Below are 20,011 nucleotides of genomic sequence, written 5' to 3'. Positions count from 1 at the left end.
TAAGTGGTGGTGACTGGTGAGGTGTTTTTAATTACTTGGTGGTGAGGTGTGTTTAATTACGTGGTGGTGAGGTGTTTTGAATTAGTTGGTGGTGAGGTGTTTTAAATTAGGTGGTGGTGGTGAGGTGTTTTGAATGACTTGGTATTGAGGTGTTTTTAATTATGTGGTGGTGAGGTCTTTTGAATTACGTGGTCGTGAGAGGTTTTGAATTACGTGGTGGTGAGGTGTTTTGAATTAGTTGGTGGTGAGGTGTTTTAAATTAGGTGGTGGTGAGGTGTTTTGAATGACTTGGTATTGAGGTGTTTTTAATTATGTGGTGGTGAGGTCTTTTGAATTACGTGGTCGTGAGGGGTTTTGAATTACGTGGTGGTGAGGTGTTTTGAATTAGTTGGTGGTGAGGTGTTTTGAATTAGTTGGTGGTGAGGTGTTTTAAATTAGGTGGTGGTGAGGTGTTTTGAATGACTTGGTATTGAGGTGTTTTTAATTATGTGATGGTGAGGTCTTCTAAATTACGTGGTCGTGAGGGGTTTTGAATAACGTGGTGGTGAGGTGTTTTGAATTAGGTGGGGGTGAGGTGTTTTGAATTAGGTGGGGGTGAGGTGTTTTGAATTAGGTGGGGGTGAGGTGTTTTGAATTAGGTGGGGGTGAGATGTTTTAAATTACGTGGGGGTGAGGTGTTTTGAATTACGTGGTGATGAGGTGTTTTGAATTACATGTGGATGAGGTGTTTTTAATGATGTGGTGGTGAGGTGTTTTGAATTACGTGGTCGTGAGGGGTTTTGAATTACGTGATGTGTTTTGAATTACATGTGGATGAGGTGTTTTTAATTATGTGGTGGTGAGGTGTTTTGAATTACGTGGTCGTGAGGGCTTTTGAATTACGTGGTGGTGAGGTGTTTTGAATGACGTGGGGGTGAGGTGTTTTGAATTACATGGTGGTGAGGTGTTTTGAATGATGTGGTGGTGAGGTTTTTTGAATTACGTGGTGGTGACGTGTTTTAAATTACTTGGTGATGAGGTGTTTAAATTAGGTGGGAGTGAGGTGTTTCAAATTATGTGGTGGTGAGGTGTTTTAAATTATGTGGTGGTGAGGTGTTTTAAATGACGTGGTGGTGAGGTGTAATCGTCCCAAACTTCCAGTCTGCAACTACCCCTCCCCGATGTATGTGCTGAGGGGTTATTTCTTGAAAAAAAACATTCAACCGAAATTGCCTATAAAAATGTAATATCACAAACACAACAAATACATTTGTGCAAAATAATTGTTTGTATTATGATTGGTGTAAATCATGACAACACAGCAACTCAGGTGCAGTCATTATCCTCAGCTAAAATAAGAGCCTGTTCCTCAGTAACGACACTCGGCGAGCCGAGCCAAGCTAGTATATATATACTAGTGGGGTCACCCGTGGGAATCCCACGGGCATGGACGTGTGTGACATTTCGACATATTGAGTTGGATGCTGCACCTGTTTCACAATAACACACACACACACACACACACACACACACACACACACCTCGTTTTTTCATTTCTGTATCTCACAATTCGGTCTCTCTCTTATTAACACACACACACACACACACACACACACACACACACACACACACACACACACACACACACACACACACACACACACACACACACACACGTACACCGACACACATATACACATACACATACACACACATATATATACACACATACACATACACACACACACACACATGCACGCACACGTACACACACATGTACACCGACACATGCATATACACATACACACATATACACATACACATATGGATATGGATACACACACATACACATATACACACACAGACACATACACATATACACATACACACACACAGACACACACACACACATGCATACACATACACACACACATGCATACACATATACATACATACACACACACGTACACACACATGTACACCCACACACATATATATATATATATATATATATATATATATATATATATATATATATATATACACACATACAGACACACACATATATACACATAGACACATATATACACACACATACACATGTGTACACACACATGTACACCGACACACATGCACACACATACACATATACACATACACACATGTACACCCCCACACACACATACACACACACACACACACACACACACACACACACACACGCGCACACGCACACACACACACGTCCCACATGTATATATCCCACATCCCACATGTATATACATGTTTAAAGTGTACGTGCCCTTCCCCCTTCCCCCGGCCGGCAACGCTGAGTACTTCTGCTAGTAACTAATGAAATAAAAACGAAGAAATATCTCTGGGTAATTTCCTGAAACTCGGTGAAATTCGCTGAAATTCGCTGAAATTCGCTCGGTGTATCGGTGAAATATTTTATTTGGGCGGTGTAGAATTGCTTCGAACGAAATATCTCTTAGCAATTTCCCGTCTGTGTTTCATGTCCATGCACACGTGAAATGGAGTTTGTTTTTGCACACGTGAAATGAACATGTGAACCTTTACTTCCGGATAATAATGTTGAATGAAATAAAAACGAAGAAATATAGTGGGGTCACCCGTGGGACATTTCGACATATTGAGTTAGATGCTGCACATTCAAAATGGTTACTGGCAATTCATCAGATCCAGAAATGGTGCAATGAACACAATTTATTTCTTTCACATAATATGTGGCCCCTCACTCCTCTCCACCTGACACTCTCCTCTCTCCACCTGACACTCTCCTCTCTCCACCTGACACTCTCCTCTCTCCACCTGACACTCTCCTCTCTCCACCTAGCACTCCTCTCCTCTCCAATCCCTCACATTCCTCTCCTCTCCAATCCCTCACCTCTCCAATCCCTCACACACCTCTCCTCTCCAAACCCTCACTCTCCTCTCCAATCGCTCCTCACTCGCCTCTCCAATCGCTCCTCACTCGCCTCTCCAATCGCTCCTCACTCGCCTCTCCAATCGCTCCTCACTCCCCTCTCCAATCGCTCCTCACTCGCCTCTCCCATCGCTCCTCACTCGCCTCTCCCATCGCTCCTCACTCGCCTCTCCAATCGGCTTTCCCCGTCTCGTTTCTCTCGTTTTTCTCCCGTCTCGTTCTTTTTCTTGCTCCAAATCGGCCCGTCTCGCCCGTCGGCCCGTCTCGCCCGTCGGAATCGGAAATCGGGCCGTCTTGCTTTCTTGCTTGCGCGTAAATAAATTGTGTTCATTACACCATTTCTGGATCTGATGACTTGCCAGTAACCATTTTGTAAAAATGAATGTGCAGCATCTAACTCAATATGTCGAAATGTCACACACATCCATGCCCGTGGGATTCCCACGGGTGACCCCGCAAGTTTGCATTGACGTTCGTCGACGCACTCGTTCGCCCGTCTCATTCGCTTTCTTGCTACATCCTGTTCAAGTGTGCATTCTTCATCGATCGTCTCATTCATTTTGGAAATAGAAGTTTCCACGCAGCGCATGAATTGTCACTATCCTCAAGAGGAAGTGTCTCGTAATCATCAAATGATAAATGGCAAGTAAATTATATTGTGGAAAATTAAAGATTTCAAATAAACCTATTTAAAGTGTATGCGCACATAACTAATAAAAAAAACGAAGAAATATCTCTCGGTAATTTCCTGAAACATATTTTACTTCCGGCTAATGTTGAATGAAATAAAAACGAAGAAATATATGTCGGCATCATTGTTGACGTTTTTGTGACGACTGTCATCAAACGAAAAAGTAATATATCTTATAGTGTAGCAGCATAGCAAACCTGTTGTGCATTTTGTGATACAAGCACCAAATTTGGTACACTAGTAGACTATCATATTGTTGCAGATATGGGACTTGGCCTCAATATCCGCTTGTAAATACTCCCCTATTTCCCCAATACTCCCCAACTATCCCCAATCCCCCATTCCCTAGTCCCATTGCCTGTAAATAACACTCTGTAGAACCGACCTACCCCTTTTTCCCCCATTAAATGTCGTGCCCAGGTTCACCGCATCTCACGTAGACAACTATAGGACATCTTGCTAGTTATTCTTAGTCTATGTCAGTTAAGGACTCGTTTCCATTAATTCTGACTCTTCGTTGCACGAAATTGTGATCGTATGGCACCAGTAGTGAGTTTAGGACCTCCCCTTACCTCCTCCCATCTTCCCCATGAAACAACAACAACAACTACAACAACTACAACAACAACTACAACAACAACAACTACAACTACAACTACAACAACAGTGGAGATGGGGGCGGCGCGGTGCGGGGGAGTGTGCGTCCTCACACCGGCTCGGTTAGCCGCCATGACCATGCGCTCCGACGGGGTTACCACGAAGGGGCTCCCTGTCAGCCCCTCGTCAAGGGCGGAGCCGGTAACCCCCCCGCACGCACCCAATGAGAAGCAACGGGCCGATTCCATCTGGGGCGGAGCTAACGAGCTGAGGGCGTGTCACTCCCCGCCGGATATACGCAGCCACTTACCGGACGTGACGTGAGATGCGCCCCCGACTGAAGAAGACAAGTCACGACCTTCGAGCGCTGAGTGAGGCCTCCCGCATCTCTGGACCGGAGCGGGTCGATTCTGTCCTTGAGCCAAGAGTGCACCTTGAGCCATCGACTACCCGCTTTCCTTGCCATCAATCCCCGTGTGAGTCAGTTTTGTCCCGTTTATCTGTCGTCTGTCGGGGCTAATATAAGAGTGTGTCTAAGTGCCTGTCTTTCTATGCTGTCCCTCTCATTCCTGTAATCTGACCTTCCGCAATATTATAACCTCTTCCGGAGGTCTTGAGAACTGAACCCTTGGTGTCGTGTCATTTTAATCCCAGCCGTTGTGTCCTTTTCCATCATTGATTTAGCATAGCGCGACTTAGTCAACGTTCGAGTATAATCGGGTAAACGTGCAGGCGCGGTCATACCAAACCGCTCGGTAGACCAACATCCACAACCGCGTCTGTAACAATTGGTGTCAGGAGTGTCGGATTCGAACCTGGGACTAAATTTATTAGGCCCAAATTTTGGAACACCAATTGTACCACTAGGGTAACAATTGGTGTTGGGAGGTAGAATTCGATCCGGAGCGCGTTTCCCGCGCTCGAAATTATAACGACGAAATTTGATTTGTTTTACGGAAATAAAAACCCGAATTTTGAAAGTCGCGCTATGGCGGATCAAGACAGCTGGGGTCCGGTAGGGGAGAGTGAGGCAGGGTCGGTCCAGGACCAAATTGAGGGACGCGAGGAGTGCGAAGCAGCGAGGGTAGCAGACGCACAAAATAGCGTCGTTGCGCCCGACGTTGCGGGGGCGCAAAATGGCGCCTCGCTGGTCACCGCGCCCGCGACCGTGGCAGCGCCCCTGGTGGATTCGAACCTTTTCCTCCTGCAAATGAGGGCCCTTATGGAACAAATGGGTGAGCAATTGGGAGACCAAATTAGAGGTTTGAAAAGCAGTATGGGACAAATGGGGAACCGGATGGAGGCTCAGAATGAGCAATTGGGGGTAATGGGGAACCGGATGGATGCTCAGGGTGAGCGATTGGAGGGCAAAATAGGGGTAATGAGGGACGAAGCGAGGGGTACCGGAGAGGGGTTAGACAATAATTTTAAGGAGTTAGACAAGAAATTTGGGAAGTTAGACAATAATTTTGAGGGGTTAGACAACGGGATAAAAGAGGTGAGAAATGGGTTAATAGGGTTAGAAAACAGTATGGAAGGCAAATTGAGGGACATGAGGGACCAAGCGGAAAGGGAAGTTAAACAAATGGAGCAGCAGATAGAGGGGGTCAGAATGGGGGTAGAAACTAAACTGGATGCTCACAGGGAGGAAATGGAGCAGATGAGGGTGGCATCTGGGCAGGAGATGCAAGTGATGGGAGAGGAGATCAGAAGAGGAGTGAGTGAGGAGGTCGGAGGAGTGCGCGAGGAGGTGAGGCACTGTAAGGAGCACATGGAGAAGGAGGTGAGAAAGGGGACTGTAAAGTTACAAGGGGGCATAGAGGACCTGACGCAGGAGGTGGAACAGCTGACGGAGGGACAAAAAGGACTAACGGAGCAGGTTCAAAGGAACACTGCGGTATTAGGAGGTTTAAAAGCGACACAAAACGACATAAAAAACGACTTAATAGCGACAAAGAGGGAATGTCAGATGGTACGTGAGGGACTGACAGCGAGGTTGGACGAGGTGGTAGAGGTAATGGAGACGAAGGACCGGCAGGTGAGGACGCACCTGGAAACGGTCAAGGTAGCCTTAGAGGACGAGCTTGAGGAGACGTACCGGGGAATAAAAGAGGTGAAGCAGAAATTAGAAGAAGTGGAAGAAGGGGTGAGCGAAATTAAGAAGCGACGGAGAGAGGATAAGAAGGAGATAAAAGAGGAGATAAAAGAATTGGTCCAAAGTCTGTGTTTGGATCGTGATGATGTGCTCATTAACCGGATGAGGGATTCGCAGGTGATGGAGGAGAAGCGAAAAGGAAGAGGACCCGGTGTAAGTGGTGACCAATATGGTCGTGCGTATGATGCGCCAGGGGATTTAAGAAGCTTGGGGGTCGAGATAGACCCGGGTGTTCGTGAGAGGCCGTTGGTGAAGTGTGCGACAGGTCTGGTGTGCGAAAAAGGAGGTGTGCGAGAAAGTCCGACTCTGGGGTGTGTGAGGAAAAAGTGCGTGCCAAGGAGTGAGTGTGCTGGCGAGAATGAGTCGGTCGTAGCGCGTGTGCGAGGGAGCACATGGAAGCGCGGTGTGGTGAGTGTTACAGAGGGTGTAACGGGAGAGTGTGCGCGAGAAAGGTGTGTGACGGACAGGTGCATGAGGAAAGAGTGCGCTGTCAAGAGTAAGGGTGAGTGCGCTGTCAAGAATGGAGGTGAGAGTAGTGAGAGTGACAAGGAGAGTGAGTTGGTTGTGACAGGTGAGCGAGGATGTACACCTGGGATGGAAGGATGCACATCTGGAATGGTAGAGCGTGAGTGGGAATGCACGCTGGAATTGGTAGTGAGGCACGTGGTTGGGTGTGCGAATGAGAGCACACCTGTGATTGTCACAGAGGAGGGGGCGCGAAGAGGTGTGTTGGTGAGGTGTGCGACCAACGAATGTGTGCCAAAGTGTTCGGTGGTCAGGTGTGTGACCAAGGCTGTGAGTGGAATGGGTGTACCGAGGTGTGTAAGGAAAGGTACGAGGAGCATGGAAACGGCTGGATGTGTGAGCAAGGAACGGGCCGCGGGGTGTAAGCGTCCAGGTGAAGCATCGACGTTAGACGGGGTAGAGTTTAGGTCGACTTTTAGCCGAATCGGGCCCTCGGTGCGTGCTGGGCCTCGCTTTGAACGGCCGCGTCCGTGCTCCACTAGGCGGAGCGGGCAGCCCGATAGAAAGGGTCGTCATGGCGACCACTTTTTGTTGAGGCATTCCGGCAGGTCGAGATCGGGACATTGGATGGCTCCACGCCGAGATGGTGCGTGGGATCTCGGCCCGGGTAAGCCCCCGTCCCTGCCCCGAATGCCGGACGCATCCAGCCGCTGGCGCAGAACAACCCGCATTCATGGCTTGGCTTTACGAAGCCGGGCTTTGGACAGGAATTGGCGCATCGAGAGGCATTAGTGAGTAGACTGGGTGATGAGGTTAGTGTTTTGGACCCAAAATTAGAGAAAAACAAAATTTGATGATTGGCAAGGGATTGGCAGTAGTGATTGGCAGATGATGGGTAGTGATTGGCAAATTTTTAATTTGTTGAAATTTGATGTGCGAAATTGGTAGTGAGCGATGGGCCCGGTGGGTAAGGCTGGCATCCCTGCCACCCTTCCCATAGGTGGGGGCAAATGCGCAATAGCTTATGGGGTTGATGGCAGTGAAAACTAGCCCGGGTGGGTTAGGTTATATTGTAGGGATCTAGCGAAGATGACATTAGGTGACGTTAAGTTTAGTTAGTGACTGATACCTGTAGTGGGGACGCAGGTAGATTAGTGTGGATGATAATGACGTGGGAGCGCAATAGTTTAAAGGGACGACTGGGAAGCGCAAGTTTCAGAGGGGAGTAGTTAGGTGAGATGATGCTGTGTGAGAATTGAACAGGTGTGATTGCACAGGTGTGCAACTGGACAGGTGTGTGGAGCAGTGTGTGAGTAGTGAGTGTTGTGGATCAGCGCGAATGCGCTTGGGGAGAGAAGGGTGCAGGTGGCACCAGGTGTGAGAGCACAGGTGTGCAAGTAAAGGTGTGTGGAGAGAGTTGGAGTAATTGGTACGGAGTGGTGTGCATGGTGCGAAGGTGTGGATGGGGGAAGAGTGGACCCCTTTCACGAGTACCCGGGGCGGGTAGTGTAAGTGTTAGGTAGAGGGTATAGGTAAATTGTGGTTGGATATTGGCATCTGTGGTGCGGGTGACAGAATGGTATTTGGATGGGTGCATTAGTGTTGTGGAAATGGCTGGGCGTGTAGCCTGTTAGTGTGTGTAGTTGGTTGGGCACTCCACCACTGTGAGGATGTCGGCCAGGTGAGGCCGCAGGTGGGCTCTGGGAGCCGATAGTTGTGAGTGGGTGCCTGAGGATCCCGGGTGTGGATCGGGCAGCCCAGTGCCAGAGAGGGCACCGAGTGGGGAGAGCGCCAGAGGGCCTTCCCCAGGTAGTTAGGTTAGGGTAAGGAGCAGGTAAGCTCGGAGGCAACTGCAGTGGTGGAGGTGTGCAGGTGGGTAGACCCACTGGGAGAGGTACACGCCACAGCCCAGAAATTGTGCGAGGGCACCGGGAGATGAATCGGGGGAGTGAGACCCCAAATTGAAAAGCACCACAGTTTGGCCAATGGGAATTGGTTTTTAGAACCCATAGTGTAAGAGGGCCAATGGTTTGGCCGGAGAAAGACCCCGGGTAGTGTAAAGTTGTTAAAGTCATTTAGGAAATAGTTAGGATTGATGAACCTGTCGCACCATACGCAGCCACTTACCTGTGGTGATGATGATGACTCCACACCTGTGTTTTCTTTGTTCTGTGTGCAGGAAATGAGAATTGCTGTGTGGATTGGTGAGACGCATCACGACGTGGATGAGACATTGGGGTGATTCCATCTCTCCCTCCCTAGGAGGGACTGATGATGAATTGGTAATGGCAAATTTTGATGAGTTGAAAATGGCAAATTTGATTGGTTAGGAGGGAGAGAAGACGAATTTGGTATATGGGAGGAACGGGGAAGACAGTAGGGACGTTTGTTGATTTGTAAAGTAGATGTTTATGGGTAGTGTTGTGTTTTGTGGATACAGTAAGGGGTAAGGGAGGGGCCATGTAGGTTACCTGGTGGGGGGGGGGGCGTACGGTAGGAACGTACCTGTCTCACCTGGTTCCCATGTGCCCCCAGTGTGCATTACCTTACATTGCGTGCACTTTTGCGCCCTTACCACCTTACTCACTTGTCTGCTTCTTTTGTCTCCCACCTCTGAGGATCTGGCTTTGGGGTAGAGAGAGAGGAGAGAGAGGTGCTGGCTACGCAGTTGTGGGCCTGCACTTTCGCTGCTTGCTGCCTGGATCGATACACCATATGGACCGCAATGTTGGTGGCCACCCACAATGGACCGCAGTTCTTTTGCGGCCAAGCACCACCCGTGGATGGACCTATGGGTCAACGTGGCACCTATGCCATACAAGGTGAACCACTTATAGTTGGCCCCCTGACGGCCACAATACAGAAATGGACGCGGTTGGCGCCTTTCTTTATTTTTTTGAAAGAGGCAAGAACACCAAGTGCACCACACGAAGGCAAGACCAGCGGCAGAACATCGGCCGGCTGCGACACCACCGGTGATTTATAAACACTTTATTGGTGCACCGGATGGTGCTGACTGTGTTATGGGGTGGTGCTTTTGATGCTTGGAAGGGGTGCTCTGCACATTATTAAAGGCCATAAGGCCACAGAGCACTCGTGGGTTGGTGTATCGATGCTGGCATGCGTGCTCTCTCTATGCATAACATCTGCATGTGTTCCTCCAAAAACAGGTCCTGGATCGTAGTGTAAATATCAGCGTAGTCTTGTGTAAATAATGCTCCCTACCGGCTGTATGTTTAGTTTGCGAATTCTTTCCGGATTCGGTTATCCTGTGGGTGTGTTTCTGTGAGGAGAAGGGTGCAACGTCGCAGGGGGACATATTTACTCATTTGTGAATATCTGTAAAACTGTCGCACTCAGGGTAGAGTTAATAGTAGAGGGAACTACATCTGAGTGCCACACTAAAATAGGTAAAAATTTATCGGGTCGGGACGCCCCGAGGGTAGAGAAGGGTGCAATGTTGCGGATATGGGACTTGGCCTCAATATCCGCTTGTAAATACTCCCCTATTTCCCCAATACTCCCCAACTATCCCCAATCCCCCATTCCCTAGTCCCATTGCCTGTAAATAACACTCTGTAGAACCGACCTTCCCCTTTTTCCCCCATTAAATGTCGTGCCCAGGTTCACCGCATCTCACGTAGACAACTATGGGACATCTTGCTAGTTATTCTTAGTCTATGTCAGTTAAGGACTCGTTTCCATTAATTCTGACTCTTCGTTGCACCAGAATGTGATCGTATGGCACCAGTAGTGAGTTTAGGACCTCCCCTTACCTCCTCCCATCTTCCCCATGAAACAACAACAACAACTACAACAACTACAACAACAACAACAACAACAACTACAACAACAACAACAACAACTACAACAACAACTACAACTACAACAACAGAGGAGATGGGGGCGGCGCGGCGCGGGGGAGTGTGCGTCCTCACACCGGCTCGGTTAGCCGCCATGACCATGCGCTCCGACGGGGTTACCACGAAGGGGCTCCCTGTCAGCCCCTCGTCAAGGGCAGAGCCGGTAACCCCCCCGCACGCACCCAATGAGAAGCAACGGGCCGATTCCATCTGGGGCGGAGCTAACGAGCCGAGGGCGTGTCACTCCCCGCCGGATATACGCAGCCACTTACCGGACGTGACGTGAGATGCGCCCCCGACTGAAGAAGACAAGTCACGACCTTCGAGCGCTGAGTGAGGCCTCCCGCATCTCTGGACCGGAGCGGGTCGATTCTGTCCTTGAGCCAAGAGTGCACCTTGAGCCATCGACTACCCGCTTTCCTTGCCATCAATCCCCGTGTGAGTCAGTTTTGTCCCGTTTATCTGTCGTCTGTCGGGGCTAATATAAGAGTGTGTCTAAGTGCCTGTCTTTCTATGCTGTCCCTCTCATTCCTGTAATCTGACCTTCCGCAATATTATAACCTCCTCCGGAGGTCTTGAGAACTGAACCCTTGGTGTCGTGTCATTTTAATCCCAGCCGTTGTGTCCTTTTCCATCATTGATTTAGCATAGCGCGACTTAGTCAACGTTCGAGTATAATCGGGTAAACGTGCAGGCGCGGTCATACCAAACCGCTCGGTAGACCAACATCCACAACCGCGTCTGTAACAATATTATGAAAAGATCTGGATATTGGGCCATCTCAGATTCAGAGATTTGATTTTTGCAAGATTTCGATTCGATTGGGATCGAAGAGAACACCTTCTTCGTCTTCTGTACAGTGAAGTTGCCAGCCCTGAATTCTCTGGCTACATCTGGGTGCTTCATTGGGAGTGCAACCGTGTCCCTCAGGTGAACAGGGACACACCTGGCATAGTGTGTGTGGTCTAAGGCATGGAACCATGGGACCAGTTCCGTCAGGGCATCAAGGTACGTCGTGAATGAAGCCTGCCGCAGAGAACGCACGTAGACCAGTACCAACATCTCTAGTTCCAGCACAGTTGCCCAGTACTGAAAGTTGGGAATGTCTTCTCCTCTCTGGTGACACCAGTCTTCGAACTCAGGCAGGTCTTCTGCATCATCAGCATATGTCATACAGTGGCGTTCATACGCACGGTGTTGCAGGATGTGCAGTGCCGCTGCAGTGATTTGATGAGCTCTTCTTGTGCGGGTGACGTGGGCAGCTCGTAGGAAGGAGTCGGCCGTCCCTGGCGTTGCAATCTCAGCTTGCAAAATCTGCAAATCTTGCAAAAATCAAATCTCTGAATCTGAGATGGCCCAATATCCAGATCTTTTCATAATATGATAGTCTACTAGTGTGCCAAATTTGGTGCTTGTATCACAAAATGCACAATTCTTTTGAATATTTGGGCTAAGCCGCCCCACTAAAACGATATCTATAGGTGTGCAAAGTGTCAAGTTAATCCATCCTTCGATGCCTGAGCCTTAGGCGAACAAACTTTTCAAGTCCTTGCATTATAGTATGATTTTCCTTGGTGGCCATATTGGATTTTGGACGTCATCTCGAAAATAAGTGACATATGAAATGTACCTTTCCCTGAATCAGTTTCACTGACCTCAAAAACCCCTGATTTGATACCTCATTTGTCTATCTGTGACTTCTACAGCCAGAGATATATGATATTTCAGTTTTGCTGGTGGCATTTTGAATTTTGGCCAACATCTTGGAAAATCTGAAACGGTCAGGATGGCTCCTCGGCTAAAATCAATTGATAGGTCCAAACGAAGCTCCATACCAAATTTGGGACTTTTGTCCGGCTTGTAACATTACGCCTAAAAATTGTTGCTAAGCCACCTGACTATCACATGCAGTGTTATTTGTAAAAGTTTGGTCCATAAGCACGAAAATAAAAATGGTAGTTTTGTAAAGTCGTTCCCCCAGAAATTATTGCTAAGCTGCCTAACTAGATCAATCACATGGGGGTTAAATGCATGTTCCAAGTGAACTCCAATCGGTGGAGGCGTCGTGGTGCACCGGGCTAAGGCGGGCCACGATGACGTATCAACGATGCGTACTCGAGAGCTGTAAACGGCAAAGGTTCGAATCCTCGACCCTGGGCCCCCGCAGGTGTTGCGCCGCGGAAAATGAGCCTCACGCTAAAGACGTCCGGGCGGACGCCCCGGGCACCCGGGCCTCCACCCTTTTGAATCCAAACCAATTAATCAATAATTAATCACTGAAAAGCGAATTTATGCATTTGAAATCGTCCACCGTTCCTTGTCGTGACGTCACATTCAACGGCCATAAAATGAAATGTTGTTGTTTTTTTGAAGGATATTTAAATAATCTCGTTGACCCTTAAGGACTTATATATATATATATATATATATATAAAACCCTTCGGTTTATAATTATATATAAAATCGATGGACCATCCACAGGGTAAAGGAAAGAATAAAAGAAAAAAATATCATTTCCCGTTCCAGATCCAGGAAGTTGACCCCAAGAGGAAGAAGAAGAAGAAGAACCACCCTTCGGCTAGTCACTCGTCACTCGTCACGTCAGTCGTCAGTCGTAGTCCTCGGGCACACTGAAACTGTAAGTGTCATGTGCGGCTGTCATACGGGTTGAAGGCACGAACAGTGCACCAAAATCGAGCGTCATTATATATCATAAATTAATAATGCACTATATCCTGCCTCCAAAGGTGCGGGCGACAGTCCCTGACCGAGCTTTGTTGGTTTATTGGTTTATTCCCAAAGATGGATGTTCCATTCACCGTCAGGAGCATTCCCAAAGATGGATGTTCAATTCATGGTGAGGAGCATTCCCAAAGATGGATGTTCCATTCACGGTGAGGAGCATTCCCAAAATTAGTCACGTGAAAAAGTAAGTACCCGTGTACAAGTAAGTACACGTGAAAAAGCTCCGTCTCCCTGTGCCGCCCCGTCTCCCTGTCCCGCTCCGTCTCCCTGTCCCGCTCCGGCTCCCTGTCCCGCTCCGTCTCCCTGTCCCGCTCAGTCTCCCTGTCCCGCTCAGTCTCCCTGTCCCGCTCAGTCTCTCTGTCCCGCTCAGTCTCCCTGTCCCGCTCAGTCTCCCTGTCCCGCTCAGTCTCCCTGTCCCGCTCAGTCTCCCTGTCCCGCTCAGTCTCCCTGTCTGCGGGCGACAGCTCAGTCTCTCTGTATGGAGTGGGAGGGAGAGAGCAGTGGGATTGGTAGAATATGGAGTGGGAGGGAGAGAGCAGTGGGATTGGTAGAATATGGAGTGGGAGGGAGAGAGCAGTGGGATTGGTCGAGTGAAGTATGGAGTGGAAGGGAGAGAGCAGTGGGATTGGTAGAATATGGAGTGGGAGGGAGAGAGCAGTGGGATTGGTCGAATATGGAGCGGGAGGGAGAGAGCAGTGGGATTGGTCGAATATGGAGCGGGAGGGAGAGAGCAGTGGGATTGGTCGAGTGTGGAGTGGAATGGAGAGAGCAGTGGGATTGGTCGAATATGGAGTGGGAGGGAGAGAGCAGTGGGATTGGTCGAGTGACGTATGGAGTGGAAGGGAGAGAGCAGTGGGATTGATCGAATATGGAGTGGGAGGGAGAGAGCAGTGGGATTGGTCGAGTAAAGTATGGAGTGGAAGGGAGAGAGCAGTGGGATTGGTAGAATATGGAGTGGGAGGGAGAGAGCAGTGGGATTGGTCGAGTGAAGTATGGAGTGGAAGGGAGAGAGCAGTGGGATTGGTCGAATATGGAGTGGGAGGGAGAGAGCAGTGGGATTGGTCGAGTGAAATATGGAGTGGAAGGGAGAGAGCAGTGGGATTGGTAGAATATGGAGTGGGAGGGAGAGAGCAGTTGGATTGGTAGAATATGGAGTGGGAGGGAGAGAGCAGTGGGATTGGTCGAGTGAAGTATGGAGTGGGAGGGAGAGAGCAGTGGGATTGGTAGAATATGGAGTGGGAGGGAGAGAGCAGTGGGATTGGTAGAATATGGAGTGGGAGGGAGAGAGCAGTGGGATTGGTAGAATATGGAGTGGGAGGGAGAGAGCAGTGGGATTGGTAGAATATGGAGTGGGAGGGAGAGAGCAGTGGGATTGGTAGAATATGGAGTGGGAGGGAGAGAGCAGTGGGATTGGTAGAATATGGAGTGGGAGGGAGAGAGCAGTGGGATTGGTCGAGTGAAGTATGGAGTGGAAGGGAGAGAGCAGTGGGATTGGTAGAATATGGAGTGGGAGGGAGAGAGCAGTTGGATTGGTAGAATATGGAGTGGTCTTTTGGTATAATCCTGGGTTAAATGTGCATCCACCTTTTGGTATAATCCTGGGGTAAATGTGCATCCACCTTTTGGTATAATCCTGGGTTAAACGTGCATCCACCTTTTGGTATAATCCTGGGTTAAATGTGCATCCACCTTTTGGTATAATCCTGGGGTAAATGTGCATCCTCCTTTTGGTATAATCCTGGGTTAAATGTGCATCCACCTTTTGGTATAATCCTGGGTTAAATGTGCATCCACCTTTTGGTATAATCCTGGGGTAAATGTGCATCCATCTTTTGGTATAATCCTGGGTTAAATGTGCATCCATCTTTTGGTATAATCCTGGGTTAAATGTGTATCCACATTTTGGTATAATCCTGGGGTAAATGTGCATCCACCTTTTGGTATAATCCTGGGGTAAATGTGCATCCACCTTTTGGTATAATCCTGGGGTAAATGTGCATCCACCTTTTGGTATAATCCTGGTTTAAATGCGCATCCTCCTTTTGGTATAATCCTGGGTTAAATGTGCATCCACCTTTTGGTATAATCCTGGGTTAAATGTGCATCCACCTTTTGGTATAATCCTGGGTTAAATGTGCATCCACCTTTTGGTATAATCCTGGGGTAAATGTGCATCCATCTTTTGGTATAATCCTGGGTTAAATGTGCATCCATCTTTTGGTATAATCCTGGGTTAAATGTGTATCCACATTTTGGTATAATCCTGGGTTAAATGTGCACCACCTTTTGGTATAATCCTGGGGTAAATGTGCATCCATCTTTTGGTATAATCCTGGGTTAAATGTGTATCCACATTTTGGTATAATCCTGGGATAAATGTGCATCCACCTATTGGTATAATCCTGGGGTAAATGTGCATCCACCTTTTGGTATAATCCTTGGGTAAATGTGCATCCACCTTTTGGTATAATCCTGGTTTAAATGCGCATCCTCCTTTTGGTATAATCCTGGGTTAAATGTGCATCCACCTTTTGGTATAATCCTGGGTTAAATGTGCATCCACCTTCTGGTATAATCCTGGGGTAAATGTGCATCCATCTTTTGGTATAATCCTGGGTTAAATGTGCATCCACATTTTGGTCCAAACCTGGGTTAAATGTGCATCCACATTTTGGTATAATCCTGGGTTAAATGTGCATCCACCTTTTGGTATAATCCTGGGGTAAATGTGCATCCACCTTTTGGTATAATCCTGGTTTAAATGCGCATCCTCCTTTTGGTATAATCCTGGGTTAAATGCGCATCCTCCTTTTGGTGGAAACCTGGGTTAAATGTGCATCCACCTTATGGTATAATCCTGGGTTAAATGTGCATCCTCCTTTTGGTATAATCCTGGGTTAAATGCGCATCCTCCTTTTGGTGGAAACCTTGGTTAAATGTGCATCCACCTTATTGTATCATCCTGGGTTAAATGTGCATCCATCTTTTGGTATAATCCTGGGATAAATGTTCATCCACCTTTTGGTATAATCCTGGGTTAAATGTGCATCTACCTTTTGGTAAAATCCTGGGTTAAATGTGCATCCACCTTTTGGTATAATCCTGGGTTAAATGTGCATCCACCTTTTGGTATAATCCTGGGTTAAATGTGCATCCACCTTTTGGTATAATCCTGGGTTAAATGTGCATCCACCTTTTGGTATAATCCTGGGGTAAATGTGCATCCATCTTTTGTTATAATCCTGGGTTAAATGTGCATCCACATTTTGGTCCAAACCTGGGTTAAATGTGCATCCACATTTTGGTATAATCCTGGGTTAAATGTGCATCCACCTATTGGTATAATCCTGGGGTAAATGTGCATCCACCTTTTGGTATAATCCTGGGGGTAAATGTGCATCCACATTTTGGTATAATCCTGGGTTAAATGTGCATCCACCTTTTGGTATAATCCTGGGTTAAATGTGCATCCACCTTTTGGTATAATCCTGGGTTAAACGTGCATCCACCTTTTGGTATAATCCTGGGTTAAATGTGCATCCACCTTTTGGTATAATCCTGGGTTAAATGTGCATCCACCTTTTGGTATAATCCTGGGTTAAATGTGCATCCACCTTTTGGTATAATCCTGGGTTAAATGTGCATCCACCTTTTGGTATAATCCTGGGTTAAATGTGCATCCACCTTTTGGTATAATCCTGGGGTAAATGTGCATCCACTTTTTGGTATAATCCTGGGTTAAACGTGCATCCACCTTTTGGTATAATCCTGGGTTAAATGCGCATCCTCCTTTTTGTGGAAACCTGGGTTAAATGTGCATCCACGTTTTGGTATAATCCTGGGTTAAATGTGCATCCACCTTTTGGTATAATCCTGGGTTAAATGTGCATCCACCTTATGGTATAATCCTGGGTTAAATGCGCATCCTCCTTTTGGTGGAAACCTGGGTTAAATGTGCATCCACCTTTTGGTATAATCCTGGGTTAAATGTTCATCCACCTTTTGGTATAATCCTGGGTTAAACGTGCATCCACCTTTTGGTATAATCCTGGGTTAAACGTGCATCCACCTTTTGGTATAATCCTGGGTTAAATGTGCATCCACCTTTTGGTATAATCCTGGGTTAAATGTGCATCCACCTTTTGGTATAATCCTGGGTTAAATGTGCATCCACCTTTTGGTGTAATCCTGGGTTAAATGTGCATCCACCTTTTGGTATAATCCTGGGTTAAATGCGCATCCTCCTTTTGTTGGAAACCTTGGTTAAATGTGCATCCACCTTTTGGTATAATCCTGGGTTAAATGTTCATCCACCTTTTGGTATAATCCTGGGTTAAACGTGCATCCACCTTTTGGTATAATCCTGGGTTAAACGTGCATCCACCTTTTGGTATAATCCTGGGTTAAATGTGCATCCACCTTTTGGTATAATCCTGGGTTAAATGTGCATCCACCTTTTGGTATAATCCTGGGTTAAATGTGCATCCACCTTTTGGTGTAATCCTGGGTTAAATGTGCATCCACCTTTTGGTATAATCCTGCGGTAAATGTGCTTCCACCTTTTGGTGGAAACCTGGGTTAAATGTGCATCCATCTTTTGGTATAAGCCTGGGTTAAACGTGCATCCACCTTTTGGTGGAAACCTGGGTTAGACGTGCATCCACATTTTTGTCCAAATCTGGGTTAAATGTGCATCCACCTTTTGGTATAATCCTGGGGGTAAATGTGCATCCACTTTTTGGTATAATCCTGGGTTAAACGTGCATCCACCTTTTGGTATAATCCTGGGTTAAATGCGCATCCTCCTTTTTGTGGAAACCTGGGTTAAATGTGCATCCACGTTTTGGTATAATCCTGGGTTAAATGTGCATCCACCTTTTGGTATAATCCTGGGTTAAATGTGCATCCACCTTATGGTATAATCCTGGGTTAAATGCGCATCCTCCTTTTGGTGGAAACCTGGGTTAAATGTGCATCCACCTTTTGGTATAATCCTGGGTTAAATGTGCATCCACCTTTTGGTATAATCCTGGGTTAAATGTTCATCCACCTTTTGGTATAATCCTGGGTTAAACGTGCATCCACCTTTTGGTATAATCCTGGGTTAAACGTGCATCCACCTTTTGGTATAATCCTGGGTTAAATGTGCATCCACCTTTTGGTATAATCCTGGGTTAAATGTGCATCCACCTTTTGGTATAATCCTGGGTTAAATGTGCATCCACCTTTTGGTGTAATCCTGGGTTAAATGTGCATCCACCTTTTGGTATAATCCTGCGGTAAATGTGCTTCCACCTTTTGGTGGAAACCTGGGTTAAATGTGCATCCATCTTTTGGTATAAGCCTGGGTTAAACGTGCATCCACCTTTTGGTGGAAACCTGGGTTAGACGTGCATCCACATTTTTGTCCAAATCTGGGTTAAATGTGCATCCACCTTTTGGTATAATCCTGGGTTAAATTTGCATCCACCTTTTGGTATAAACCTGGGTTTAAACGTGCATCCACCTTATGGTGGAAACCTGGGTTAAATGTGCATCCACCTTTTGGTATAAACCTGGGTTTAAACGTGCATCCACCTTATGGTGGAAACCTGGGTTAGACGTGCATCTACCTTTTGGTGGAAACCTGGGTTAAACATGCATCCACCTTTTGGTATAATCCTGGTTTAAATGTGCATCCACCTTTTGGTATAATCCTGGATTAAACGTGCATCCACCTTTTGGTATAATACTGGTTTAAATGTGCATCCACCTGTTGGTATAATCCTGGGTGAAACGTGCATCCACCTTTTGGTATAATCCTGGGTTAAACGTGCATCCACCTTTTGGTATAAACCTGGGTTAAACGTACATCTACCTTTTGGTGGAAACCTGGGTTAGACGTGCATCCACTTTTTGGTCCAAACTACCCAATGGGAAAAGGCAGGACTGGCAAGCAGGCCACCCAACAGGTCTATGGCAATAATTGCAGATGGAGACACCAAACTTTCACAGGGCTTTGTAGAAAACCAGTTGGTATTTCCACTTGTAAAACAAACTTCCTGTCCTTTGATCCCACCTTGGTCATGCCCTGCCAGCTCATCAATATCTGACTCCTTCCCATTTATGGGTCCACTTAAGGCAGATCCCACACTCCGTAGCCCTATTTATATGGACTACATAATGTAGAAGAAAGAATACTTCAAAACAAATCATTACATTGGAATCGTATAGCACTTTGTCTGCTTAAGAAACCACATTCATTTGTGTTCTTGCATCATGTTTGCAGAAATATCGACAATACTTGGCAGGAATCCTGGCTCCTCCATATGGAGCGATGGAGATGATACCGAACAGGAGTAAGGAGACCCTTTTTAATCTTTCACGTTCAATTCCTACAGCTCTACATGATAATTTGTTGTAATATATTTCGGAACTTATAAAAGACGTTTGTCGTGATGCTTCTCTTCTATGAGCTAATGATTATGTACACTCTAGAATTTTTTTTCTTCAAGTATTCCCACAACACAACAACAACAACATGCATTTTAAGGCCATGTTCCCTGCTAGAGCGGAAGTATTCCCACAAG

At 47.0% G+C, this 20,011-nt stretch overlaps 1 protein-coding gene across 3 annotated transcripts in view; it reads left to right on the top strand.

Moving 5' to 3' along the window:
* The window catches only part of LOC137417994 (uncharacterized), a 117,027-nt gene that overhangs the window by 58,361 nt on the left and 38,655 nt on the right, over nt 1–20,011 (top strand). For 2 of the 3 annotated variants that reach the window (XM_078766487.1, XM_078766486.1), the window contains exons 7-8: nt 13,224–13,335; nt 19,711–19,780. In XM_078766487.1, coding sequence (XP_078622613.1) covers nt 13,224–13,335; nt 19,711–19,780 — 182 coding nt within the window. Of the gene's footprint in view, nt 1–13,223; nt 13,336–13,536; nt 13,650–19,710; nt 19,781–20,011 lie in introns of those variants that run through there. The other variant, XM_078766488.1, reaches the window with a different exon arrangement.

Source organism: Myxine glutinosa, chromosome 12 (genome assembly GCF_964187855.1).
Source record: "Myxine glutinosa chromosome 12, kmMyxGlut1.1, whole genome shotgun sequence".
Taxonomy (NCBI): Eukaryota; Metazoa; Chordata; class Myxini; order Myxiniformes; family Myxinidae; genus Myxine; species Myxine glutinosa.
This window is presented reverse-complemented; position numbering and strand designations above follow the sequence as displayed.